The sequence below is a fragment of the Arachis hypogaea genome, chromosome 16 (assembly GCF_003086295.3).
Source record: "Arachis hypogaea cultivar Tifrunner chromosome 16, arahy.Tifrunner.gnm2.J5K5, whole genome shotgun sequence".
Classification (NCBI taxonomy): domain Eukaryota; kingdom Viridiplantae; phylum Streptophyta; class Magnoliopsida; order Fabales; family Fabaceae; genus Arachis; species Arachis hypogaea.
This window is the reverse complement of record NC_092051.1, coordinates 138,758,722-138,771,257: the sequence shown is the minus strand read 5'-3', so window position 1 is coordinate 138,771,257 and position 12,536 is coordinate 138,758,722. Positions and strand designations below refer to the sequence as shown.

The window sequence follows — 12,536 nt, the reverse complement described above, 5'->3', positions numbered from 1 at the left end:
GGGGTGAGCGGCCTCGATATAATGACGATGCAGAAGCCGGTTGAACGGGCAGAGGACGACGAGGCTAGTCTTGCTTGTGACCATGGTCCGGTGAACCTGGCACGGGTGAGTGGGGAGGGGAGGGCTTCAGGAACAAACCGAGCAAGGGGGGCAGACATACCAGGAATGGCTAACAGTGAGGAAACTTTGGTGACAGGGGTTAGGTCCGATGTAGAGTTGGGGCGGCAGCCTGGGGGAGATGAGGACAGGTTGTCGTAGAAGGAGCAGTTGAAGGAGAATGAAGAAACTTGGGCTTTAGCAGTAGAGTCAGGGGCTGTTTTGTATGATGAGGATGAGGATATAATCAGAATTTTGCAAGCCCAGAATGAAGAAATAGCGGCCAAGAGAAAGCTCGCAAAACAGAAGGAAAAGGCAAGAAGGAGTCGCCCAAAGAATGAAAATAAGGTGAGTAAAAATTTGTTTCAATGATTGTCAGCTGTTAAAATGTTAGGGGGTTGAGGGGAGATGGAAAATTGAGCATGGTGAAATCTTTGAAGAAAAATTACAATTTGAACATGTTAGGTTTGATTGAAACGAAAAGAGAGGTGATAACTAAAGATGATGTGGCAAGAATCTAGGAAAATAGTACTTTTGGTTGGGAGTGTGTGGAGTTTGTAGGGGTGGCTGGGGGTTTATTGTTAATTTGGGATGAACTGGTGTTTAAAAGAAATAAATGTTATAAAGGAGAGAGATGGTTGTGCGTCGAGGGAGTGTTAACAAAGAACAACTTTTCTTGTGCTTTTTGTTTGGTGTATGGGGCGCATGGGAGGGAGGAAAAGCGGGTGGTGTGGGAAGAGTTGAGCTATATTGTGGGTTTATGTCAGGTTCCTTTCTGCTTGTTGCGGGACTTTACTGAGATTTTGCAAGTTGAGGATCGCAAAGGGGTGACTAGTTTGCCGGCATCAGCAGAGGAGTTTAAGAGTTGGGTACATGACATGCAGTTGATGGATTTACCGCTTACCGATAGGAAGTTCACGTGGTTCAGGGGTCGATCCTGTAGTCGGATTGATAGGGTTCTGGTCAGTGTTGAATGGGCAGAGGAGTTTCCTAATATTAGGCTAAAAGGTGGTCCGAGGGGTTTGTCAGATCACTACCCGTTGATTGTGGAAGACACCAGAGTAAGAGGGGGCCCTCAACCTTTCAGAAGTCTGGATTCCTGGTTTACGCATGATGGTTTTCTGAGGATGGTCAAAAATGAATGGAGAAGCTTGGACGATGCTCAGTTCACGTATAAATTGAAGGCCTTGACGGTACCGTTGCGGAAATGGCACAAGGATAACTTTAGCGACATGGATAAGAGACTAATGAGGTTTGATGATGAGATAAAAAAGCTTGACAACCTGGTTAGTGATGGAATCTATGATGGTACGACGGAGGCCAGAAGGAAGGCGTTGGTGAGCTTTTGTGAAAAGTGGTACGTGAGGAAGGAAATCCACTGGAAGCAGATGTCTCGGTCCCATCTTGCTAGGAACATGGATAAGAATACCAAGTACTTCCATCACGTTACCTCAACTAGAAGAAGGAATGACAGAATTGATGCTCTAATGATTCATGGACGGCTTGTGCGGAATCAGGCAAGAATAAAGGTGGCAAGTAGGGGGTTCTACAAGAATCTGTATCGGCAGGAATATGCTCTGAGGATTGGTGTTCGGGATGGTTTGTTAAAGAAGACTGATAGAGCTGAGGCTGAAGCCTTGGAGGTGTTGCTGTCTGTGGAGGAAATTAGGGATGCAGTGTGGGACTGTGAGTCGTCTAAGCCCCCAGATAGTGATGGGTACAATATGAACTTCATCAAGAAATGCTGGGAGGATATTGGTTAGGAGTTCACTACAGCAATGATGGGTTTTTTTCAAAGTGCTAGGCTACCATCGGATGCGAATGTCACGTGGGTGATGCTGGCCCCAAAATTTGTGGGTGCTAAGGAGATCAAGGACTTTAGGCCGATTAGTATGGTTGGGTGTGTATATAAGGTGATTTCGAAGGTTTTGGTGAGAAAAATGAGATCAGTTATGCCGGGTTTGGTAGGAGAGACTCAGACGGCGTTTGTGAAGGGCAGGAAAATTCATGACGGCGCGCTCATAGCCTGTGAGACGGTTCATTGGCTTAAGATGAAAAGAGAGAAAGCGGCTATTATCAAGTTGGATTTTCAAAAAGCTTATGATAGAGTCAGATGGAGCTTTGTGGAGATTGTGCTACAGAATATGGGGTTCGGACAAAGATGAAGGAATTGGGTGAAGGAGTGTGTCAGTACGGCCACTATGTCAGTCCTGGTTAACGGGTCACCACCCAAGCCGTTCAACATGGAGAGGGGCTAAGACAAGGGGATCCTCTTTCGCCATTTCTGTTTGTGCCTGTGGTCGATGTGTTGCATAGGATGGTAGGGGGAGATCATATTGAATTGTCACATCTCCAATTTGCGGATGATACCATCTTGTTTTGTCCTCCGGAGACAGAGACAATTGTGAATTTTAAGAGGCTGTTGTGATGTTTTGAGCTGATATCTGGCTGAGCATCAATTTTGACAAGTCGAATCTGATCTCGGTAAATTGTGAGCAGGAATGGGTAGATCATGTGTGTGGCATACTGGGATGCGAGCAAGCTGTCTTACCTGTTAGATACCTCGGGATTTCTTTAGGAGCAAATCCACACATGGTAAAGACTTGGAAACCGATCATAGATAAGGCGGAAGAGAAGCTCAGCTTATGGAAAGCGAAGGTGCTAAACAAAGCAGGTAAGCTGATCCTCATCAAATCGGTGCTGAATAGCCTACCGATATATTACCTCAGTTTGTACAAGATGCCGAAGGCGGTTGCTAACAAGCTGATTGTGTTACAGAGGAGCTTTATGTGGTGTAAGGAGGATGGAAACTATGGTATACCCCTAGTGAAGTGGGAGCTGGTCCAGGCACCGAAAAAGGTTGGGGGCTTGGGGTTGGGAATGTAGTGCTTAGGAACACAGAGCTCTTGTTTAAGTGGTGGTGGCGGTTTTCAAAAGAGGATTGTCCGTTGTGGAAAAGGATTGTCTGCTCGTGTCACAATTTTAACCCGGGTGTAATATTAGTAGATCAGATTTTATCAGTAAAAGGCAGGTCTTGGAAGGACATATGTCTTTTGAATATAAAAGAACAATGGATAAGAGAAAAAAATGGTTAGTGGCCTGGCGATGGAAGTAGGGAATGGAAGGAAAACCCAGTTTTGGAAAGATAACTGGATTCAAGGTGGGCTTCTGAAAGTGAGTTTCTCAAGACTTTTTTCTGTTTCAAACCAACAAGGATCTGTGATAGGAGATTGTGGGTTTTGAAATGGGCTAGAGTGGATTTGGAACTTCCAGTGGAGTAGAGAGTTGTTCCAATGGGAGCTGGAACTTGTCCATCAGCTTCATGAGAGGATAAGACCAATGAAGCTCTCAACTGGTAGAGAGGATAGTGTTGATTGGAAGTTTGATAATAAAGGCATTTTTTCTATTAACTCTTTTATGCAGGTCATACAATCGGAGACTCTGTAGGATGAGATCACGAGTTATAGTTTCACAAGCTCAACTTGGAGAGGAGTTACGTTGTACCACCGAGAGTTGAGCTCTTTGGATGGTTTGTGCTAGTTGGTAGAGTTAATACAAAAGAAAGGTTGATTCAGTTAGGCGTTATTATTCAGAGTGATAATATTTATGTCCTATGTAAAAAAGAGGTAGAGTCTATTCAGCATTTGTTTCTTCGTTGTGAGTTAACATGGCAGGTGTGGTGCACTTGGTTAAAGTCGTTTGGTAGGGCTTGGGCTGTCCTTGGAACAATGAAAGAAATGTTTGAGACTTGGACTGGCTTCCACAATAGAAAACAAGAGAAGAAGAAGTGGCTGACTGGATTCTTTGCAGTGATTTGGAAAATCTTGTTAGAACGTAATGGAAAAATTTTCAATCATAAAGAAGTAGGTGTTGAGATCATACAATAAAGGACGTTTTTGAGCTACAAAGAATGGACTAGCAGTGATCCTTTTGGTTGTTGATGGCACTGCCAGAGATGACAGGGGATTGAGAACTTTATTGTGCTAAATTCTTTATATCTGTATTATTTATGCTCCACTTCAATGTGTTGAGCTTTCTTTGTTTCAAAAAAAAAAAAAAAGATTAGTCCTTAACTTACAATTTACTCAAAAAAATAAATCCATCTCTTTGGTTGTGTTTATTTACAGAATACTAAAACAGAAACACAAAGACACAAAATCGTATTTAGTAAATGAGATATGAATAGAGACACTAAATTAGTGTATTTTGTGTCTATCCTGACAAAAATATAAGAGACACTAACAAGAGACACAACTTATTTTTTATTTTTTTATAATTCTTATTATTTTTTCATATTTTTATTTTTATTATTATATTTTTTTAAATTTTTAAATGAAAAAAAATAGAAATAAGTTAGATTTTCATAATTTATTCTAGTTTATTACCACTCTATTATATATATCTTGTTCTCAGTGGCTTATCTTATCTTATTCTCAGAATTAAACACAATCTTTAATGCAATTTAGATGCTATTTAATAAATATGCAATTACTACTGCAATTTACTCGTACTAAAAAAAGAATATTTATATAAATAATATTGTAATAGGATAAATATGATTATTAAGGGTAAAGTAGACTATTTTGTGCTTAGTCGGGAGCGTCAATTTTATCAAAATTTTATTATCTTCACATTTATACCAATTTCACTCTAAGAACCACCATCTAAATCAACTAATGATTTGTGTTCTGGACTCGGTTTTTGAATCCTCCGTCGAAGCAATCACAATTTGATTACTGGACTCAAATCGGTCCACTAACCATAAATTTCTAATCATTATTCAAATTTAAATACTTTCTCTATTTTAACTAATAAGATAAGATAAGATAATTATCCCATACTATATAAAAGGGGTCAAGAACTCCTTTATGTACGACACACATTCTAATTTGAGCGTCAGAGTATCTTTACAGATACCCACCCCGCCGCTCCAGAAATCCAGTCTCGTCACTAGCTCGATCGGTAAATCTCCGATCCATCTCACAATCCGTACTAGCAATTTCATGTACATTGACGTCGTCTGTGGAGATTCGCCAAGTCTTAGCGGCATGAGGGAGAATTTCGAGGAGCACTCTTTAAGCCATCACCATGGATCTGACCCAAATAAGCCAACGCCGAACCACGGAGTAGTGTCCCTCTGACCCTCGGGAGGATAACCAGCGCCGTTCACTGCCAGCCAACTCCCGACAGGCAACGGCCAAAAGAAGACGACCACCATCTCAATCCCAAACGCCTGGTGGACTAGGAGAGAAATCAATCCAGATAATCCAAGAGCTCTACCAAAGAGTACAAACCCTTGAGGACTGGGACGTGACCAAAAAGCGATACTAGCCAGAACACGCAAGTCAGGCAACCTGTAGGAGCCGATCATAGCGAGAAACCAAGAACGAAAGGTCACCCAAACAATGACATGGGAAACGACGAATGGGATTGTTATCAAACAATCCATTCGATACGAGTTTTCGATCTCCAATAATCAAGCAGAATATGAAGCCCTCTCAGCCGGACTAACGTTGGCCAAAGAGGTCGGCGCAAGAACACTAGAAGTTTGCAGTAACTCTTAGGTGGTCAGCTCCTAAATAAACGGGGACTACCAGACATGGGACCCTTTGTTACAACAGTACCTATCCAAGGTCAAAGAGCTAACCGCCGGATTCGACGGAGTGACCATCTGACACATTCTCCGAGAATGAAACATGAGAGCCTATTTGCTCTCTAAGCTAGCAAGTACTAAATCAGTCTCTGGGAACCGATCACTGATCTAAGAAGTCGTCAAGACACCATTCGTCGTGTCCTCAGCTTCGGCAAACCTCCCCGTGATGAATCAGCACTCCTGGACCTTCCTAATCCTCCGATACCTCAACGACGGAAACCTACCTGAAGACCCAAAGGAGGCGAAGCGTCACTACAAAATTTTTATTTGTTTGTGGTAGTTTTTTAATGGGAGTTATTAAAAACCTCCGTAATATATTTTATTTGTGACAAATTATAAAACTCCCTAAATAATTAACAAAAACTCCCACAGTTATAATACTCCTAATCCAATCAATTATAAAACAATCCAACCCAAACAAATATTCACTCAGCCCATACAAAAAAAAATTCATAACAGGGCTTCAAGAGAGAAGAAGAGGGAGAGTAAGATCTCCCTGAAACCTTAGAATTTCAATGCCATCGCCACCGCCATCGCCATTCATGTCTTTGCCGTTGTTGTCATCAATGTCTCCTTCGTCAACACGTCACGCGTGGAGTTGTGAATGGAGGACGAGGTGACCGTGGAGCCTCTCAATTCGTGGAGCTCTCAGGATAGTATTTTAGTGATAATTCCATTTAAATCATTGAGGTAATGCTTAGATCTTCTATTTCTGCATCGTCTTCTATAGTGGGTTTTTCCACTGGTTTCGCTTTTGCTCTAGTGGCTTGAAGCACTCAGAGCGAGGTTTCGGAACAGACGCGGTGGCACTGGCTGAGGAGATCTGGAAGGCGAGTGAGCGGGAGTCTCTGGAAGCTTCGATTGAAGCTGCGTTCGAAGTTATCAGATCTCATGGAATTGATTCTCATGTCGTTCCAAGTCATTACAGTGAGAATTTCTTCCTAATTTTTTCTTGTTTAGTTCGGGACTTAAATTTCCTCACTCACTTCCGTTCAGAATTTGTTTAGACAATCTCTGTGTTTGTGAGAGAGGTGAATTAAATTTGAGTTCTCTATTAACTCCCATTTGTGCTTAGTTCAGCTTCATACAGATACTTTCTCACTTGCTTCTATCATTTCAATTATTCCAAATTACAAAGCCAGCAATGTACCTTTTTATGGAAATTCAGAAGATCAATAGTAGTTACTATTCTAAGGTATATATGTATGTCTCTTTAATAATTCCTTTTCAAATGGAAGATTGAACTTACTGATTACAAAACAGTTCGCTACATAAATAACCTTGCAGACTCTTCATAAGCTCTTTATTATCAATGTTGGATCCGGCTTTAAAATGCTATGAAAAGCCATTAAGACATTCCTAGATATTTGCACAGTAACAAAAGTTCAAGTATGAATCACTATTATATTCCATCATATTATTCCATTTTTAGATATTTTGAACTAGCAAGATTCTTATTCTAATGGCACCAGTTTTACTTTTGGCATGCCAACTATGTTATAGTTACTGTGATTGATGGTGGCAATGGATTGGCACTAATGATAATGGTAGTTTAGTTGTTAGTGATTATACAAACCTTATTAATATTTAAGTTAATAGTACGTTAAAGGTTTTTTTTCCTTTTGGTTTGTAATATTATCTTGCTTTTGGTTGAACTGATTTTGGTTTGATTTATAGTAAAAATTTGTCCCCTATTTTCCTAAAGGCAATATTTGTATTGTAACAAATTTTAACTGTTATTATATTTCATTTACTTATGTGAATGATTAATCCTTGACTGGAAAAAATAAATCACTCTCTCATTTTTGTTGTTTCTGCAGGAAAGAAAAAGGTGATTTAAGAAAATGATATGTCAAGAGCTAAAGATATGGCTTCTAAATTCTTGGGGCCTTCATAGGGTTCCAAATTTTATGTCAAGAGCTCTGACTTCAGACCTCTTTGTGAATTTTTCTCCACCTTTTTCATTTAATTGTTTTGCTATTTTCCTTTTTTTGATTGAATTGTTCAGTGACTATAGTACAGTGATTGTCGCAATACACTAGATGCTTTGACTTTCCAAACATTATGGATATTTTTTACTGGTTTGATATAAGTACTAAATTTCATGTGTTATCATTTTTATACTTAAGATGTGAATTTTTTTTTATTACCGGTTCTCAGTAGAGTTGGTTTGGAATGTCCTGACCTGGAGACTCTTTGCATCAAGATCAAGCCCTAACAATCGAAAATATGCATTCTTTTTAACCTTTTCTTTCCATTTTTATTTGAAGCAAATGTAGCTTCTAAGTATGAAAATTTTAGATTTGCTGTCATAATACTAATTTTATGCCACTGTTCCTTTTTATTAGGTGTGGAAAAGATCATTTGTTGGGCTATAAGTTACCAGCTTATGCACTCGTCTGAATCATCAACCAAAGATTCTAAGCAGAAAGGATGACTTTTTTCCATTTTGATCCTACCGTCCCTAAAATTTAGAGTAATGAAAAATATATCAAAGTCCTTTAATTTTTAACCCATTTTTTACACTTCATTGCTGCAGCATTAATTATAGGATGAACATTCTGCACAATATTCAAAATGAAAACAAGAGTTTAAAGAAATTATTGAAAGTAATTTAACACAAGCTGCTGCAAATTTATACATTTTACTACTTTACCATATGCAACTTATTTTGCATTGTCACTTTTTCAAAATATGGCATTGCCTGTAATTATTCTCTATTATATTTGTTTTCCTATGACAGGATGCGATTACCAAAAATGAATTTGAAAAAAATTTGTTTGCCAATTATTGCTTCAGCTTCAGCTTGGTATATGTTTTCTACCATTATTTTTATTAAATAGTGAAAATTTTAATTTAAATATGTAAATTTAATTGATTTAAGTTGTTCATTTTATACCAATTTGATTAATGTAATTTGTTTAAATTTTTGTTCATTCCATAAATTACTAATTTTTTTAAAGTTAACTAATCTTTAGTTTGATTGATGTAATTTTTTCAATCAATAATAGTAGTTTATAACTTTTAAATATGTTTAGTTTTAATTTTAAATTGTTTGTAACCGTTTAGTTTGATGCAGTTTTTTTTTTGAAAATTCAGTTTTTGTAGAAGTTTTAAATCGCCACAAAAATTTCAAAAAATTGTCAAAAAATTCAACTCAAAACCCCCCACAAAGTAGATAAAGAACTGCCACTAAATTATGTCTTGAGAATTCTGCAAAACCGCCACAAATAAGTTCGTGGTACCTCAAATTTTAGAGGCTTGAAAAACTCCCACCAACCTTTTGGTGGGGTTTCAAACCCCCACAAACTAAAAAAAATCCGCCATAAATCAACTTGAATCTTGTAGTGCATATAAAATGGGAGGCTGCGAAGTATACCACAGTAGTAGGGCAACTATACAAATCGAGGGCTGTCCCAGCCCCTTCTCAAATGCGTAGAATCAGACGACACAAATTACATACTTTGTGAAATTCACAAAGGATGCTGTGGCCATCACATTGGAGGCAAAATCCTAGTTCAGAAAGTCATCTGAGCCAAGTACTTCTTAGATCTATTTTGATTTGAGTATCGGAGTGTCTTTGCAAGTGATGAGCGGATATTTTATACACTTTTTGGGGTTAATTTCATATAGATTTTAGTATGTTTTAGTTGGTTTTTAGTTTATTTTCATTAGTTTCTAGGCAAAATCCACATTTCTGGACTTTACTATGAGTTTGTGTGTTTTTCTGTAATTTCAGGTATTTTCTGGCTGAAATTGAGGGAGCTGAGCAAAAATCTGATTCAGGCTGAAAAAGGACTGCTGATGCTGTTGGATTCTGACCTCCCTGCACTCAAAATGGGTTTTCTGGAGCTACAGGAGTTCAAATGGCACGCTTTCAATTGCGTTGGAAAGTAGACATCCAGGGCTTTCCAACAATATATAATAGTTTATACTTTGCTCAAGGATAAATGATGTAAACTGGCGTTCAATGCCAGTTCTCTGCCCAATTCTGGCGTCCAGCGCCAGAAATAAGTTAAAAGTTGGAGTTCAACACCAGAAAAGGATCCAAAACTGGCGTTGAACCCCCAAAATAGCCCCAGGCATGTGAGAAGCTTTAGTCTCAGCCCCAGCACACACCAAGTGGGCCCCAGAAGTGGATTTCTGCACTATCTGTTATAGTTTACTCATTTTCTGTAAACCTAGGTTACTAGTTTAGTATTTAAACAACTTTTAGAGATTTATTTTGCATCTCATGACATTTTAGATCTGAACTTTGTACCTTTTGACGGCATGAGTCTCTAAACTCCATTGTTGGGGGTGAGGAGCTCTGCTGTGCCTCGATGAATTAATGTCAGTATTTCTGTTTTCCATTCAAACATGCGTGTTCCTATCTAAGATACTCATTTGTGCCTTATTATGATGAATGTGATGATCCATGACCCTTATCACCATTCTCAACCTATGAACGTGTGCCTGACAATCACCTCCGTTCTACATTAGATTGAATGAGTATCTCTCAGATTCCCTAATCGGAATCTCCGTGGTATAAGCTAGAATCCATTGGCAGCATCCTTGAGAATTCGGAAAGTCTAAACCTTGTCTGTGGTATTCCGAGTAGGATTCTGGGATTGGATGACTGTGACGAGCTTCAAACTCGCGAGTGCTGGGCGTAGTGACAGACGCAAAAGGATAGCGAATCCTATTCCGGTACGATCGAGAACCTGCAGATGATTAGCCGTGTGGTGACAGCGCACCTGGACCATTTTCACTGAAAGGAAGGATGGTAGCCATTGACAACGGTGATCCTCCAACACACAGCTTGCCATAGGAGGGACGTGCGTGCGTGGAGAAGAAGATAGGGAGAAAGCAGAGATTCAAAAGGGCAAAGCATCTCCAAAACTCCAACATATTCTTATTTACTGCATAACAAGTAACCTTTAATTCATGCTCTCTTGCTTATTCGTAATTCAATTGATAAATATAATTGACTTCCTGACTAAGAATTGCAAGATAACCATAGATTGCTTTAAACCAACAATCTCCGTGGGATTCGACCCTTACTCACGTAAGGTATTACTTGGACGACCCAGTGCACTTGCTGGTTAGTGGTACGAGTCGTGAAAAGTGTGATTCACAATTCGTGCATCAAGTTTTTGGCGCCGTTGCCGGGGATTGTTCGAGTTTGAACAACTGACGGTGAATCTTGTTGCTTAGATTAGGAAATTTTTGTCTTTTGAGTCAGAATCTTTTGTTTTCTTTCCAAAAATTTTTCAAAAATAATAATTTCTCTATTAAATTTTGTGCCAAACTCTAAGTTTGGTGTTTTCTTATTGATTCCCCTTTGGTTTTCGATAATTTTAGTTTAGTTTTCTAAAAATTTTAAGTTTGGTGTTCTTGTGAGTCTTCAAAGTGTTCTTGAGTTTTCCTTGTGTCTTGATCTTAAAATTTTTAAGTTTGGTGTTCCTTGGTGTTTTCCCTCAAAATTTTCAAAAACAAGGAGAATTAGATCTAAAAATTTTAAATCTTGTGCTATCTTATTGTTTTTCTCTCTCCTCTTTAAATTCAAAAATATATTTTCTCTCTACTTTAAGGCAAATTTTCGAAAATTACCTTTAAAATTCAGATTTTTATTTCAAAATTTAAAACCTTTTTCAAAAATCATCATATCCTTTTCAAAACTTCCTAACCACCTTCTCTCTCTCCTCATTTTTTCGAAAATTTTTAACCATTTTTATTTATTTTATTTTAATTTATTTCATTTTCGAAATAAATAAATAAATAAATAAATAAATAAAAATAATTTTTTTTTTACATCATCTCCTTTTCTCCATCATGGATCTAAGTGGAAATGAACAGTCCAGGAGGACTCTGGGGTCATATGCTAACCCCTCTACTGCTTCATATGGGAGCAGTATCTGCATACCCTCCATTGGAGTCAGTAGTTTTGAGTTGAATCCTCAGCTCATTATCATGGTGCAGCAAAGTTGCCAGTATTCCGGTCTTCCACAGGAAGAGCCTACAGAGTTTCTGGCACAGTTTTTACAGATTGCTGACACAGTACATGATAAGGAAGTAGATCAGGATATCTACAGATTATTACTGTTTTCATTTGCTGTAAAAGACCAAGCAAAGAGGTGGTTAAATAACCAACCTAAGGCTAGCATAAGGACATAGAAACAGCTGATAGAAAAATTCCTGAATCAATACTTTCCTCCAAAACGGATGACACAGCTAAGGCTGGACATCCAAGGCTTTAAACAAGGAGATAATGAATCTCTTTATGATGCCTGGGAGAGATACAGAGAGATGCTACAAAAATGCCCCTCTGAAATGTTTTCAGAGTGGGTTCAGTTAGACATCTTCTATTATGGGCTTACAGAAAGAGCTCAGATCTCTATAGATTGCTCAGCTGGTGGATCCATTCACATGAGAAAGACAATTGAAGAAGCTCAAGAGCTCATTGACACAGTTGCCAGAAATCAACATCTGTACATAAGCAGTGACTCTTCCATGAAAGAAGAGGCTGAAACAGTAACTGCTGAACTCAGTCCTGCAGAGCAAGCTGCTGAATTCAATCAGCAATTAGATTTTCTAACAAAGCAGTTAGCTGAATTCAAGGATAAACTACAAGAAACAAGGATGGCTAATATAAACATGGAAGTGCAATTGAAGCAAACAAAGCAGCAGCTGTCAAAACAAATAATAGAAGAATGCCAAGCAGTTCAATTAAGAAGTGGAAAAATATTAAATACCTCACCTCAAGGCAGCAAAGAGCTAAGGAATGAGCAAACCACCCAATATTCAC

The 12,536-nt window shown here is 38.6% G+C and overlaps 1 protein-coding gene across 1 annotated transcript; it reads left to right on the top strand.

Annotated features, from left to right (window-relative positions):
• The first annotated feature begins 1,874 nt into the window (after positions 1-1,874).
• Positions 1,875-2,982, top strand: LOC140180278 (uncharacterized). The gene is made up of 3 exons (XM_072220736.1): positions 1,875-2,245; positions 2,413-2,500; positions 2,596-2,982. The coding sequence occupies exons 1-3, from the start codon at positions 1,875-1,877 to the stop codon at positions 2,980-2,982; spliced, it is 846 nt and encodes a 281-aa protein (XP_072076837.1).
• Positions 2,983-12,536: the final 9,554 nt, after the last annotated feature.